At 44.7% G+C, this 16,295-nt stretch overlaps 1 protein-coding gene across 23 annotated transcripts in view; it reads right to left on the bottom strand.

Moving 5' to 3' along the window:
* Positions 1-16,295, bottom strand: part of MYT1L (myelin transcription factor 1 like) — a 536,335-nt gene that overhangs the window by 120,770 nt on the left and 399,270 nt on the right. For 18 of the 23 annotated variants that reach the window (XM_050753176.1, XM_050753173.1, XM_050753193.1 and 15 more), the window contains 3 exons: positions 11,091-12,068; positions 6,103-6,237; positions 957-1,047 (listed from right to left, as the gene is read on the bottom strand). In XM_050753176.1, the coding sequence (XP_050609133.1) occupies positions 957-1,047; positions 6,103-6,237; positions 11,091-12,068 (1,204 nt within the window). The remainder of the gene's footprint in view (positions 1-956; positions 1,048-6,102; positions 6,238-11,090; positions 12,069-16,295) is intronic. The other 5 variants (XM_050753183.1, XM_050753191.1, XM_050753195.1 and 2 more) reach the window with 1 other exon arrangement.

Below are 16,295 nucleotides of genomic sequence, written 5' to 3'. Positions count from 1 at the left end.
ACACGCCGGTGCTGAGGTTTGACGGAGGCCCTGACACTGTGGATGCTGCATCGAACAGCACGCAGCCCACACCTCTCCAACCTGTCGATCATTTCCTGCTTCTGCAGATTAAACACCTGAATGTCTCTGGAGGGCACAGTGGTCATTTGTTTCATTATAAATTTAACACAAAGAACCAGGTTTGCCAGTCAGACAAACAAAAATTAGAGTGAAGCTTATAGTAGTTTCCTTCTTTTAGATATAATTTTATGTGAACTCATAAAACCATAGACTGTCAGACAAACTTCAAAAGAATCACTTTTCGGCCTCTGGAAATAAAAAGTTATCAGATAAGAACGGAATATTATGGGCAGCTGAGTAGTTCTTATCAAGTCTGAACAGAACAGGAAAAGAGAACTGAAATCGTTCACAAACAAAAGAGTGATTTCGAGTACATTTGTTAGTGGGAGTCCAGAGTCTATTTCTCCAGCACCCCAGCCTCCCACAGACCCCCACCCAGCCTGCTAAACATCTGTAGGTTTTCTGAAGATGTCGGTACTTGTGATCTGGGGTTTCCGCAGAATTCCAAGGGCAGTCAAGCCAAGCTACATGCTGTATAGGCTTGCTGCACTCCAGGCCATGTCCTGTCCAATGAGCACTAGGACAGCCTTGTCTTCACCCTGGAGGACAGCAAAGGCTTGGCCTCCTTCCTTCCAGCCATTGTAAATGGTCATGGTTTCCACTCCTGATACTATACCCTGCTACCATAAGGTGGGGGGGGGGGGCAACTAAAACCATCCAGTTTGCACCACAAGGGCGTGGAGTGCTTGCCACTCCCGCGCGTTATGTGGAGGTGCCTGTACTTGGGGAGCACCATGGGGAGCACCGTGTGGAGCACAGTCCGCCTCCCCGGGAAGGAGGAGGCATGGAGGGCAGCCGGCGCTCCCTCCCACACCAGTGCCGCACGCGTGGCTTACCTTCGGTGGGAGTTCCTGTTGCTGTTGACATGCCCGCGCCCCGTGCAGCCCGGAGTGGGGCACTTGAGGACACTTTCATGCATGGCAAGGACTTGACAGGGAGAGGCAAAGAGAAAACACAGTCAGGACACATGAAAATGCAGTCATTTAACAAAGGCCAGGTCGCTCATGACAGACAGTCCTACAAACGTTTGTGATGGGCATGGTCAGGAAAACACACGTGGGAGGAGAAAGAAGGTTGACTGGACCCTACAGACCCTACACGAAAGGCCAGAGAAAGAAGGTTGACTGGACCCTACGCTAAGGGCCTCACACAGCAGGGGCACTGGACCCAGGAGCCTGGGAGTTCAGAGAACACAGAACCGACTCTTTCCTGATGGGTTAGGGGAGCCAGGGCCTCGCAGACGTTACCCATGCATAAGCACAGAGTGTTGATTAGCCATAGAACAACACAGAGGCTACGGATTTTAAAAACACCCCTGTGCTTTGGAAACACACAGCATTATGAATGTGTGGTGGGTAGATGAATACAGAACCACAAACCTCAATTTTAAATAAAATGAATTAAATAATCACGCTTCCTTTAGGAACCTAGTGCTTTATTATTCTTTAAATAGAATGAGCTAGAATGGTACGCGTTCTGCGTTTTTACGCTGTGAAATTAACAAGCGGGAGAGGCCGCACGGACTCCTCTTGTGGTGCAAGGGTGCTACTGGCCGGCTGGCTGCGGGGAGCTGCTTGAATTTTCCCAGCAGTGGTGTTAGACCTGACTTATTTGTGTCTTCCTTCTTTTCTGGTCCTTCGTGAACACTTCACTACTCTGGGTTCTGGGGGAAGGTTAGCAGGGACGAAGGGACCCCCACACGGACCCCGTCTGCATGATGCTCTGCTCCTCTGAGCCTGCTGTCTCCAAACTCCAGGGCAATGGGGTGGCGGCTTTCCCTGACAGCAAGGTTTACCTGAGGCCAGGTGAACATGGAAGGTCTATTCAAAACAGATCTGCCTACCCTAGTTACGTAATTGTATTTTCTACACTTTTCCTCCTTCTCTAGAACAACGTCTCTCTTTCCCCTGCAGCCTGCTGGGCACTGAATCCCACGTCCACATGGTGTTGCTGTTTTCTGAGTCCACACCCCGTCTTCTTCCTGCCGGGCAGTCCCTTCCAAAGATTCTGCTTTGGTGTTAGCTTTATCACTCCCACAGCTCCTGGCTTGCCCTGGATGTGGTAGGTGACTAGTAAGTGCCGTCAGAAAAATGAATGATCAAAGTGAGTCCACCTTTGGCTCATCTTGTGCTGAGACCTGGCTGGAGGGGGTCACAGGGGGCTCCTTTCTGAGAGAATCCCAGCACAGTTCCCTGCCCGCTTCCTCACCTGTCCCAGAGGAAGAAGTGCTGCTCCTCCCTTTCAGGGAGGCCTCTCCAGGAAGCATGTGTGCAGTCTTCCTTCCTGCAGGACATCCATCTGCCTACTTCATTCATTCCTTCTTCTTTACCATTTGTCCACCACCATGCGACAACAGCACACAAATGCTTTCCTTCACACAGCTTTTCTCTGACATGCACCTGCACTTTCCTTTCCTTTTATGGTAAACTTTTCACACACAGTTTTCCCTGGGGATGGCGCACATGGGTCACTCTGACCTGAGGTCCCGGTGGCAAATGGACCTTACCCCTGTCTCCTGCTGCGTGGGGATGCACACTCCCAGCCTCGTCCCTGAATCGTCCTGAGGTGGACTGTGCTTGCCATCCTTGGTCCACACTCTGCTGCTACTTCATCCATCTCAATCACATTTCTCAAACTTCTGCAGCATGTGCAGCTCCTATCCCTCTCTCCTCTTCTCACATCCGTCTCTTGGGGTCAACAAGAGGCTTTTACTCAAGAAACCCTGCTGGGCGCAGTGGCTCACACCTGTAATCCCAGCACTGAGGGAGGCTGAGGCGGGTGGATCACGAGGTCAGGAGTTCGAGACCAGCCTGACCAATGTGGTGGAACCCCGTCTCTACTAAAAATGCAAAAATTAGCCAGCCATGTTGGCATGCGCCTGTAATCCCTGCTACTCAGGAGGCTGAGGCAGGAGAATCACTTAAACCCTGGAGGCAGAGTGTGCAGTAAGCTGAGATTGCGCCATTGTACTCTAGCCTGGGCGACACAGTGAGACTCCGTCTAAAACACACACACGCAAAACCAAAAAACAAAAACAAAAACAAAAAACCCTATGACCCCCCTAGTTCTTCCTCTTGGACCTTGGTGGCACCCCGGGTGTTGCCTTCCTACACGGGGCTTTATCAGAAACATCTTCCTCTCCTGGTTTTCTGTTTCTGATTTTCCTCCACCTGCCCTGTTTCTGTGCTTCATCTTACCATACATTCATGGCCAAACTTCCCATTTATGGGCCCTCCTTCATTCCCGCCTTATGCCTCCTCCCTAAGCAATTCCATTCTCAGTTTCCACGAATGCTGCTCCAAGGACGGTATCCAGGTAGCCACCTCTGCACCTGACCTCCCCAGGCCTCCAGAGCCACCTCCCCAAACCCTATGGAATATCATGCAGCTCCTCCAACTCAAGTGGGAAGAATACAAGTCCCAGTTTCTCCACCAAATGTGGCCCTGCTGCTCAGCTCTCTGTACGGATTATCGGCCCTGGCGTCCTTAAGTTCACCAATCCTTGGCTTCCTCTCGGTGTCCCCTCTTCTCTTAGTCCTCACGTGTGCTGTCCTCCACAGCCTGCCCGCCTATCTCCAGATGTTTTGTGAATCTGCCCCAGCATTTTTATTCCTACTACCACTGTCTTTTCCATGCCCTGATCTCTTGTGTGGACTTTTACAACAGCCTTTAGAAAATGCTGTGGGTTCCTCACCTCTCACACAGGACAGCTGGAGCATCACCTCAGGGCAGCCTTGGGGACTCTGGGAGTGCTTCTCCCTCCTGCCTAGACCATGCTGTGGAGTCCCCACTGTGCAGAGCCCCGGCATCATGCAGAGCCCCAGCCTCGTGCCCATGCCCTTCTCTCAGCCGGGCGGGGAGCTCTCTGCGGGCCAGTACGGTATCTCGGGCAATGGCGTGTCCTCGGTGGTCCTGACACAGTGTGCTGCTGGTTTCTTTATGGAATTTAGTTGGACAGAAATGATGATTAGGGGAAACTAGCCCAGAAAAAAAATAAAATTAAATTAAAAGCCTTCTATGGATGGAATTCTCTAATCATTTTAGTAAATGCTTGCAGTGTTATAAAGAATTGCACAGGAGCAAAGGCTGAGAAGCCTCCTCTGTATTGTCTGGCGTGCACCTGTGCGGCCCGTGGCAGAGCTGAGGCTCCCTGCCTCCGAGAGCGATCCGGCCCTGGGAGGCACCTGCAGCCGGCGTGATGGGCACCTTGCCAGTCCACACTCCACACTCCCGCTTCATTTAGGCCTGTACTGTGAAAACAGGGAATCAGAAGAATTTTCCATCCATAAAAACGAGCTGATAATCTACCTTGAAGGTGAATATGTAGGTCTCAAAAACACATAAAGAAACTCTTTCTTCTTAAAACACTAGAGCTTGGTCCTCCTGCCTCACTTTACAGATGAGGAAGATGAGGTATAGAGAGCTGCAAAGTGCTGGGTGTCACATCACGTGTTCAAATGGAAACCGGAACACCAAACCCAGGTTTCAGAGGAGACAGAGAGGTTTGGAGGTCAGACAGATACGGATTTACATCTTAGCCTGGAGCTTACTTGAGCAAGTTAGTACCTGCTCAGATTGGTTTAACAACATGTCGCACATCCTCAATTTGCCAGGTGTTGGCTAACCTCTGGAAAGACAGGGTGCCAGAGTCTCTGACTCTCATCTTCCTCATCCGAATGAAAGGGTGGGTGTTGCCCTACAGTGTTGATTGGGGACTAGGTGAACTTGTGTTTGCTGTGTGCGAGCTGCGCCCTGGCACCACGTGTGTGCTGGGTACATGGAAGCTGTTGTCAAACCATGCTATCTTCCTGCTCATGTAACACACGGGATTGGAGCCACTTGCTCTGATTTGTTTATTTTTACGGCTCTTCAGGCTTGTTCACAAGATGGTTACAAAAAACACAGGTTTGCTATTTTGAGGAGCCATTTGAAAACCTGGAGCCATAATCACATCTAAAGATCTTTCACTGGAAAACGTTCAGCAAAAACTTCCTAAGTCCCAAATGCTCCTGAGAACGTTTCTTTGTGCTGACAGGTTTTGCTCTCAAGTATCTCAAAGTTACCCGTTTTAATGGGACGGTCCTCAAGAGGGCCTTGAAGTAATTAACTGGTCATCTTGTCGTCTCTCAAGCCATGTTATGACATGTTCCCCACTAGAAACTTGTCTTAGACAGTAAGGGAAACTCTTCCCATGCCACAGACTCAAAACCAGAACCTTAAACTCATATGCTAATTCCTGAGAATGTGCCTTTCCCTGAACCATCAATTCCAGCTGCAGTATTTAATTTATTGGCATACTTTACGTGCTGAAAGGATAAACAAAAAAAGATGTATGTCATTTCAATTCTAAAAAAATTTAGCTATATTCATGGATTTATCCCACATGATCAGAACCTAATTAAAAAGAATGCTTAAGATCAAAACCCATCTGATTTCAACCTCCTTCCTTATTAAAGAACCTATAGTGTTGAAATGTCGAGACAACTATGACATGAGACAGACTTTACAGGTGAAATGCAATAAAACTTCAGATCTAAATATGCATTTGGATGATGTACAGAAATCCAGATATTTGGGCAAGAAATGTCTGTCTCAAGGCCTCGCTCCTCTGGGATTCCTGGCAGTTTCATACTGGAAGGGACGTCTTAGAGACCATCAGATTCAATTCTGTGATTATGAGAAAAGATGCCTGGAAGCCACCTGCCAGGGTCCCAGAGCAGGTCAGAGCTGAACTCGGGACTAGAACCCAGGCCTGTGCAGGAGCTCTGTTAGGGGAGGTGGGCTTCATGGTGCACCACTCTCCTGGGGCTGTGCCATTGGCACACCCACGAATCCTGGATCAGTTGCCCATCAAGTTAACTAGGGGCCTAGTTAAGTCAGGTCGCACCGAGCCGTACGATGGAGATGACGTCAGGTAAGAGGGATGACAGACAGAGTCACGGGTGTTTGCACCCCCAAGGGTAGCAGTGAGATGTGGACTTACTTTCTGGAGGGACCCTATCTTTGTGCGGGCATCCGGACAGGCTGCGGTGATGTGGGTACAGCCCAGTTACGTGGCCGGTTCCATCACACCCGGGGGTTGGACACTTGCTCTCTTTCTTTTCTGTTCTTGAGGGATCTAAAAGCGACAACAGGTGCCAAGAGAATAAATGTTTACCAATCAAAGACAAATGTGATTATTTCACAATCTGAAGGAACCTTGCTAAAGAAAGAAATAAAGCAGGTGTCATGGGGACAGGCTGTGACATCAGACTTTTGCTTAGATAGTTCTTTGGTTTTGGGTGACTTTTTTCAACCTCACACAGTATAACCATGAATCATAAAGTATTTTAATTTTTATTCTAAAGAAAAGAAAAGCCTACCCCTCACCTTAACCCTGATTCATTATTTTCCCGTGTGTTACATGATAAGCTGTGTTGCTCAAAGGAATCAACGTAAATCGTGATGAGACAGTGACCTTCTTAGAGAACGAAATTCTGTGCCATCAGCATTCAGCAATTTTCCGTGAAATTCAACCAGAGAGTGTCATTCCGTTCAAAACCTCTGTAGCTGAATTTCTTCCTTATTGAGTGCTCTGATCGCATACACTAGAAGCTGCAGGATTTTACTGGCATTGAAATTTGCTCTCCGGAGGTCAGGTGACACCGTTTCGTAGCACACCAATTCGGCGCTTTTCTGACAATAAACTGAACTCTCAGAAGGCACTGCAAGCAAATGACCAAAACGGTGGAAAGCCCACCTGACAGAGGTGACGGGTAACCAACATGTTTCAGAAGCCACGGGAGCAGCCTTTTGTTTTGATTTCTTCATCTGTACTTGGAACCAGAGGAAGGCTCGTAGAATGCCGTGCATGCATACACAAAATTAAGAAGTAATGGGTTTCTACAGCCCTGTCGGCTTCTCTGCAAGTACCAGTCAAGGGCAAATTAGGGCAGAGCTTTGGTTAAAAGATAAATTCAATACTAGAGGCCAAAAATGTAATGATATTGCTCACAAAATTATTTCTATATCCGGAATTGACTACAGTTCATAAATATGCAATATAATAACTTCAGAAAATATTTCTAAAGTAAAGCTCAGACCAAACAGTAAATCTAAGTGTGTGAAACACTGTATTTTTAGCCAGTTTTTGAAAACCAGTTGCTCAGATCACCAACAGATAGTGATCATTATTAGTCCAGAAATGCAATAGTTAAATTTTCTTTAGGGATTAGTTCTTTTTGATATTCCATGAATCAGGCCAATCATGATTGCTAGAAAGTACATGTTTTACTTTTGGTTAAGAATTCACTTTATATCAATAAAAAGCTGGATTTAGAATTTTTTGAACTTTTATGGACTTTTCATTCATTCGGGTGAACTTGAAATAGACAAAGGACTGGCAGGAGTAGACAAATGCCATCATGTTCATATAAAAACACTCCCCTTTTCTTTTTTAGCTAACATTGTATTCTGCACAATGTGCCCCTCCTGTGCTGGAAACTCTTAAGTCAGTTCTGGTGTTGAGGAAAATACCGTTTGTACAATCATCAGCTACTTTCCTACCATTATTTCAAGAAGAACTTTGAGAACAAATCTAAAATTACGTGGTTGTGGCTTCAGTTTCTAATTACATTACTGGAACTTCTCTTACACCTGCAAACAAAAGGCTGGCACCTTACTGCCTTTTCAGTAATTTCATCATAACATTGGTATAAATTACTGTAAATACAAATCACTACAAATATAAAGTAGTAAGTGCACAGTAACAGTTTCAAAAGAAATACTGACAATCATAAACTAGAGATAAGAGATTTTGAACTAGATGTAAATGGCTAGTGGCCGGTGCAAAAAAGTGTAAGGTGTGTTATCTATTGTTCATCCTTAAGTGATCCTATTTTATCACGACACTTACGACTACCTAACAAAATATATGACTTCCCAGATTTCAAAAGTGCTGTGAAATTAAGTAGGGATTTGCATGAAACATTGTGGCTCCAAAGCATTTCAGGTTTTGGAAGACGACAAGGGTATAGTCTCCTCTCGATGCATGAGGTCCTGGTTAAGGTGGGGTCATGCTATTGGCCTTCACCTTACCTCCCCTTGGTTTCTTTTCTCTTGCAATCTCAAAAGCAAACACACAAGCAAACACAAAATAACCAAGCAAGCAAAGGAACCAACACTTTAACCCAACACCTTGCAACAACTTATAGGAAAAAAAAAAAAAGGGTGCTGTTTAGCCTGCTCCCTTCACTCTGCTGGAGCAGGCGACTGGGTAGAAGACAGAGGAGGTCCATGATCCAGGCCTTTTGCATTAGCTCAAGATTTTGGAAATGTTGCTCGTTGATACTTTAAATCAGTTTGAGAAGATTGTGTAGAAATGAGAATTCAAGTGTTCTCTTCGTATTTAATAAAATAACAGAGTGTCTGAAAATAGAGCCTGTTGACACGCTAGTGGTTGCAGGAATTCTCTGTTGGCTGGGTTGGTGAGATAGTACCACAATTTTTATTTTTATTTTATTTATTTATTTTGAGATGGAGTCTCACTCTGTACCCCAGGCTGGAGTTCAGTGGCATAATTTTGGCTCACTGCAAGCTCCGCCTCCCAGGTTCACGCCATTCTCCTGCCGCAGCCTCCCGAGTAGCTGGGACTACAGGCGCCCGCCACCACGCCCGGCTGATTTTTTGTATTTTTAGTAGAGACGGGGTTTCACCATATTAGCCAGGATGGTCTCCATCTCCTGACCTCGTGATCCACCCACACTATTTTTTAAGGGAGCCTCTTTGCTCCACTTTGTTGGCCTTGCTTGGCTGTATGTATTTTGTTCTGAATATAACTACAGACATCTTTGAAGGACATTTGGAATAGTGTGGAAGACACTGACAGATACGGAAATGAGCTTTGGTCAAAGAGGAAGGCCTGGAGCAGCTGGGAGAGATGGGAGTCAAGGCCTTCTGCTTGCAGGAAAGTCCAAATCTGCAACCTTTCCTCACTTCAGGGAAAAAGCATGTCTCAGTTTTTACTGTTCATTCCCACCTGACCCCCATTTACACAGAGGAAGCAAGCAGTTTGAATTCCATTTTCTTGCAAACAAAACAAAACAAAACAAAACAAAACAACAACAAAACAAAGCGAGTCAAAATTTGCATAAAGCCGCTGAATTTAAAGAGACCAAGAAACCAAAGAAGCCACCGCAACATAGAATTTGCAAATCTCAATCAGCCTTCTCCTTTACACAGCATACCCTACATGACTTCATGCCAACACGCCATCCTCAGCTCTAGGATCCGGGATTCTAAAATGTAAGCCTAAAATATATTTGTCCAACTGAGCAATCACATGAAAAGAAGACACTGTTTCTTCCCCCAAAATTAAAATGTTTCCTTCCTGTATGATTCTCAAAAATTCAACTAAAAATTTCTAATAATTTTAGCCCATCTTGTTAACAATGATAGCACTGTAATTTTAAACATAGATGCTGTGTTCCATAGTCTTTAAAATGCCCAAATCAGGCCTGAAGCCCTACTGAACTAGAGAATCTACTGATTCTCTTTCCTCTAAAAAACAACCCCTTCGCTACATAACAACACTGCAACGGGCAAAGCTTCACCTTGCGACTGAAATGCTGTCTGTGCCCAGGCACCTGCTGAGAGCTCCTGAGCCTCTGGCTAAGGTACCTCTACAGTTTGCATTTGGCTGTAGTGATGTCCAGCTTGCCGCTTAAGGTAGGTGCACACATTGAGAGGAGAATACACGTCCGTGCCACAGTGGGAAAAAGTGCAGTTTTTCTGATTGTTTGAAGTTTATACAGCAACTGATTTTCAAGTAAATTCCTGAGCCTCACTACTGGGTTCACAGTGAGGAAACTCAGGATTTGTCATGAATAGAATGTAGTAAAAAACAGAAAAGGATCTTTGGGGTACTAACATAGAAGGATTTAATGAACTGCCAAATTTATGTTTTAAATTGCTTCTTACTGAGTTCTAAAAGAATATTGTGATGGAGATACCCACAAAGTCGAGGTTATGCATGAAGCTGAATTAGAACCTGCCTCATATTGAAAGTGGACACCGTCTTCTTTCTAAACATGAAGACGATCATTCAGGTTGGAGATACATATATATACGATCTACTTACATACATATAGTATACATATATATATGTAAAGATAGCCAAATACATTGACATATGCAAACATGTGCCCACATATTTCATAAAAGAAAACTCAGCTCAAACTATCATATTGGATAGTTTTTGAGTGTTTTATAATAAACTAATATTTGAGAAAAGCGCCGTTTAACTGTTTCCACAACGGAATGGAATCAGTGAGGGGGGAATGAATATCCTAAAGAAATTGCTATTGATCTTAGCTGAGGCCACACCATGCCTTGCATAGCAAATGGTTTCCATTACCTTACTATCTTAAGATAATTAATGTGTAGTCACTGCCCTTATCTTACGTTATTGGCCATTCGGTTACTGTTCAATTTCTATCAGGGGTGTTTTCTATGAGGGCAGTTTCATCAATAACTGTCACCTGATGATAATTTTATAAATCATGATGCCACCTACCCAATCCAATTTATAAAATATGTGCTTTATCTCGGATTGACTAATTGTTACATAAACCCTTGCCACTCAACATAGATTGTGGTTCATTTATAACGGCACAGGCTTACCCTAATATTTTCTATCACGTGATGTGTCTGTGCTTTAACCCTGTCTTCCCAGGAATGCATTTCCCACTGAAATATCCTACCGTTCATCTGCTCTAATAATATGACGTTGAGCTGCTTTATGTATTTCTCAGACAAATATTTTATTTGCTTGTCAGAAACGTAATCACAAAATATCCTTCTGGAATCAACTCTAAGAATGTGCAGTAGAGACATAATTCAGTGTGAGTCATACTTTAACTGGAGACTACCACCAACATCCTTTACCCTAGCTCATGTTTTCATGAGGCAACTTACGTTAGGTAGAAATATTACCTTTACCATAGTATGGCTTTTTGACATGGCTGTCACTGGATTTAGGCTTTCTGTCCTCCCCGGGAAGTTGTCTCGGAGACTGGTCCTCGTATGACCTCATATTGTCCCTCCTCCCGGCTTCCATGGCCATCTTCTCCCTCATGGCCTTTGCTCTTTCCGTTTCTAAAGCAATGGCTTTCTCCAGCAGGGTCAGGTTCCCCTTGGTCATGTCGAACACCTCTTCAGACCTGTCCGAATTCACGGAGGTGGTATCGTCGTCCCGCTCATGACACCCGTCCTCCTTCGCACAGCTGGCAAACACTCTCGACCGAGGGCTCAACTGCTCCTCCAGCCGCATGAGGTTCAGCATGTCCGAGTAGTTTCTGTCCGGCGTCCTTCCTGGGAAGTCCTCTTCTGGCCGGACGTGCTGACGGATGTTCATGTTCTGCTGCGGGTTCCTCTCCTGCGGGTTGGTCTCGCTGAGCTTCCTGGCCAGGTCGAAGCACTGATTCCTCAGACACTCCAGACTGCTCAGACACACCTCCTCATCGCTCTCCTCCACCATCTTTTCCATGAGTCCATTGTTCATGGGCTTCCCCAACATGACGTAATTCATATTTCTGCTATCTTGCTGCGACATGCTGTCTGCGTAACTTCTGTCATTCATGTTATCTGAGAGCACAACACCGTGTCCTTGGGCTAATAATTTAAGGGAGTCCACTGTTTCTCTAACAACGTCACTGTCTAAGTCTAAACTCAACTCACTTTTCCGACCCAGGTTTTCGTTTTTGTCACTATCGTCTTCCAGACTATTGGAGGTATTGCTGTTCATTTCGGATTCAGTCCTGGCCCGGTAGGCTGCGTCCTCGGCGATTTTGCCGAGGTTTAACAACGACTTGGCCACCAGTTCATCGTAATTGTCATATTCGTCATTATTGTTATCATCCTTTTCTGTGTCTTGCATTATTCGAGTATTGTGACAATTCATTTGATGGTCTTCTGCAAAGAAAATAAAAAAGACAAAAAAGAAAAGAAAAGGAAAAAGTGGCTAGAACTGGAAGCTTAGTTGCAACAGCATGGATAGCACGTTACCTGCAAGTCAAACCGTCTATCATCTCATAGAACCGTAAGTCCCATTTGCGGCTGGGTTGAAAAAGTTGACATAAAGGAAACGGATGTTGCTAAAAAGCAGAAGGCCATTTAAAATACTTGTTGTGAATTATCAATTTCTTTAATGGATCTTAAGATAAACCAGTCAGTGTGGCAAATACGATTTTAAAATATTAATTCTGTATTTTTCATACATTTTAAGAATGACTTATTTTCTCCATTGGCTTGCTTTATCTACAGCCTCGCCAGATGTGTATTAACTGTGCTCCTCACATTACTAGGCTTTCTAAGAGTTCATGAACTTTACTTGTTGCCAATTCTGAAGCAGATGTTTGCAGCAATTGCTTTTAAATGGTCTATTTTCACAGTGGTGTGTAGGCAACACAGAGGACAGTCTCAGGTTCCTGAGAAGTCAGGCAGGGGTGCCGGCTGCATTGGGAGCTCAGAATCATAAGCACACGTTGGGGCTGAATTAAGAGTTCTTTTGAATCCAATACCTTCCAGACAATTTATCATGATACACAGTGAAGCAATAGAAATTCCATAGTAAAAGTTTAGAAAGTAAACCTGATTCCTCTGACTGTGTCTCCACAGGTTTGAAAGTGAGAGAGAGAGAAAGCCAGCCAAAGGCCTGTAAAAGGCGGGGTTGAGGTGAGTTGGTACAACCACTGCACAGTGTTTGACCGCACAGGCAGAGCTGGCACATTCCTCCATCTCACAGCCTCAGGAAAAGCTTGGTGAGCGGGTATAATGTGTGAGTAAGTGTCATGCTTCATCTCAAAAAAGTATTTGGAAAAACTCTTTAAAAAAGACCATGTTAAAAATTACATAAAACCCTTATGTTTTATCTCAAACGTATTCTGTTTCACACTCAAAGAGTATCTGGGATTTGCACCTCTAATCACCATGCTAGGTCACTGCTCCTATGTACATTGCAAAATATGAGTAATAATCAAAGGGTTCCTAAACGCATCTGTACCCTTAGATTAGATGTCGTTAACCGCATGCCATTTTCCCATCTGTTCTTCGGTTTTGTGATAAAAAATCCAGAGTAAGAAGAATGCCTAAAGTTTATTAATGATTTAAAGAAATGAAGTATATTGACCTCTACAAAATACCAGTTCACTAAAAGCTGAGATGGGGGGCTCTGGTGCTTTCTCTACGGGTTTTATGCAGAAGAGGCTTTTGTTAGTGAAAAAAGACTTGGAGCTCAGTATGTCAACAACAGAAACAGCATCTTTGTTATCCCTGCCGGAGGAACAAATAGTTAAGATCTGACACACCTTTCTAAACTTCAGCACATCACATTCACCTTTTATTAGACATAGAGAATCACTGCACTAATTGTGTGAAGCACATATTGCCCTTCTTCTGGATAATTCCTATAAATCATCTTCTTTATTATAAGGATAAAAGTATTCCCCAAGAACAGCAAAAAGAGAGAAACTCGAACTAGTGAAAGTAATCAGAAACACTGTGGGAGTAGTAATCTCCAACGTACCCCTTGCTATAGCCTAGTGTTTAAGCTTTTAGGACTTGAAGTCAATCCTGTTTTAATGAATATTTGGAAATATAAAAGTCATATTCTCCTCTCAATTTATGCACTTTGTTATATTCATGGGCTGTAATTAGAGACGTTTCCCCAGAATAACAAGCTGAGTTACCCTGCACAATAGCTACGTTTTAACAGCCAGAATCACTGTGTCTATGAAGGCCCAGCCATGAGATGAAAGATAAGCTATGATTTGAAAACAAAAAAGCACAGGCCACATGTTGGAGCATTTTGAAAGTTGAGTCAAAGAAGATACCACAGTCAAGCAAGACACTATTTTCATGATGATCTCCTACGTTTCCTTTATGGAACTCATTGTGTGGTCCTGAAGAATTTGGAAAAGAAGCAAGACCTTGAAAGTGGTGAACAAGAAAAGAAACAGCCTGTCTAATCCTCTTTGCTGCTTCTAAAGCCACAGAAAGCCTACAGGTGGAACGGGTCCCGGTTCGCATCTTATGAACTTCCTCACCTTCCTACAAATGTGTTATGTACAAGACTGGTCATTCTCCACATTCCAAATCTCAGGATTAGCGTCAATTTGTTTCCCTCTGCATTCTCCCTTCAGCAGCACATAGTTAAGAAGCACATCTCACCTTTTTGATAATCAGACACTTATCTGTTTCTCCACTCAATTCATAAGTTACCTTCCCCCAACAAAATTAAAACAAAAATGGACAAGCCTCTTCACGCAGGGTCTTAGCCGTGCTGATGTGTGAAGCTGAGAGCAGCCAAGGAGAAAGTCCCTGAACTGTCTGGAGGCCGGCAGAACGCAGACCACCTCCGATGCATCTCCAGCTTTATACTCTAATCACAAAGCACACTGAGGGCACGGTTCGTCCTCATACCAGACTGATATGGAGTTAGAAGTTCTACAGCCTGGCGCTCATCATGACTTGTGTGATGCTGAGGACCCAAGTCTCCAGGCCTTAATCTGCTCAGTGGGGATCGCAAAACTTCCTGGCCCTTCGTCGGATCTCCTACAAGAACCATGCCACAGGATATGCCTCCTAAAGACTGCAGTTTGCTCTCTTACCATTGGCCCCAGAGCCGACTCCTGGGGAGAGCAGCCCGTTGGTAGAAGAAATCTGGAAAAGGCAGTGGAAAGCGTATTGGCATCTGAGCACAGAGCCTGTCGTGTGCTTCCCCTCTTCTTCACCCCTTCTTCATCCTCCTGCTCAGTGTCATCTGAGCCTCTCCCAACAGCAGCAAATGTGGGGATGGCGGGTGAAGATGGCATGGGCGGCCTCAAAGCCTGGCAGGTGAATGGAACTTCTCAAGCTACCGGTCTTTAACTCTTTTAAAACATATGTGAAATGAAGTCAACTCCTAATTATGTGGGCTCGTGGAGGGGAACAGCCAGTCAATCATCAACAGGCAGGCTCTGAATCCCTGCTGGGCATCAGCCTCATCTGGAATTCAAAGTCGTTCACAATGAGCTTTTGGGATTCCCTCCCTGGGTGTGCACACTCCCTTTCAGGTATGCTTTTCTGAGGCTAATAATGAAATTAGTCACATGATGGGATGGGCTATGGGAACTAGATCAGAATTTTCTGCGCCAGTCTGGGGTTGAAAACGTGATGCAAATAATCCACAAAATGAACATTCCAACCTCAAAAATCAGGAGGCCATTTTACTAGGTTTTTTTTTTTTTTGAGATGGAGTCTCGCTCTGTCATGCAGGCTAGAGTGCAGTGGTGTGATCTGAACTCACTGCCACCTTTGCCTCCCGGGTTCAAGCAGTTCTCATGCTTCAGCCTGCTGAGTAGCTGAGATTACAGGTGCACACCACCATGTAGAGAGAAGGTTTCGCCATGTTGGCCAGGCTGGTCTTGAACTTCTGACCTCAAGTGATCCTCCCGCCTCGGCCTTCCAAAGTGCTGTGATTATAGGCATGAGCCACTGCTACCGGCCTCCATTTTACTAGTTTCTATGTAGTGACTATCGCTCTATCAAATAGGGAGAATGTATGTGTGATAAAAGAGCCCTTTATCAGGAAATTATTTTAAAGGACAAGTTTATGTTCTAAGTAAAAGCACGTATTTAGATGGAGATTTAAAGGGAAAAGCAAAGCATTCTCAGCTCCCTTTTTTGTGGTTTTCTATTTTAAATCTGTCATTCAGCAAAGCCGCACAGCAACGGACTCTAAGCAGGAGCCTCCCGTCAGCGAGGGCCAGCCCAGGGCTACCCACACAGAGTTACCGCACTGGTTTGGAAATCAGAGAAGAGCTGGCCCAACTATTCCAGGTGAAAAAACTGAGCCCAGAAAACAGAACCCATTCAGTGGCTGATCTCATGGGCCCTTCTACCTTCCTATCAGCCAATTATTCTACAAACCTAACTTGTGTTGTGTTACACATGAGACCTCAACTCCCCTGTGAGTGAGCTTTATGAAACGTTTTAGGGCTGAATTTTCTCTCTTTTGAGTCAGGTTGTTATAAACAATTTATGCTCCATAGTTACAATTAGAAAATGAAAACATCTTCGTAAACAAAAGAAATGTGGTTGCTGTGGGCCATTTATCCTCCACTGTCCTCACTAAGGTCTGGTAGAGTTAGAACTCTGGAT

Source organism: Macaca thibetana, chromosome 13, assembly GCF_024542745.1.
Source record: "Macaca thibetana thibetana isolate TM-01 chromosome 13, ASM2454274v1, whole genome shotgun sequence".
NCBI classification, from domain to species: domain Eukaryota; kingdom Metazoa; phylum Chordata; class Mammalia; order Primates; family Cercopithecidae; genus Macaca; species Macaca thibetana.
This window is presented reverse-complemented; position numbering and strand designations above follow the sequence as displayed.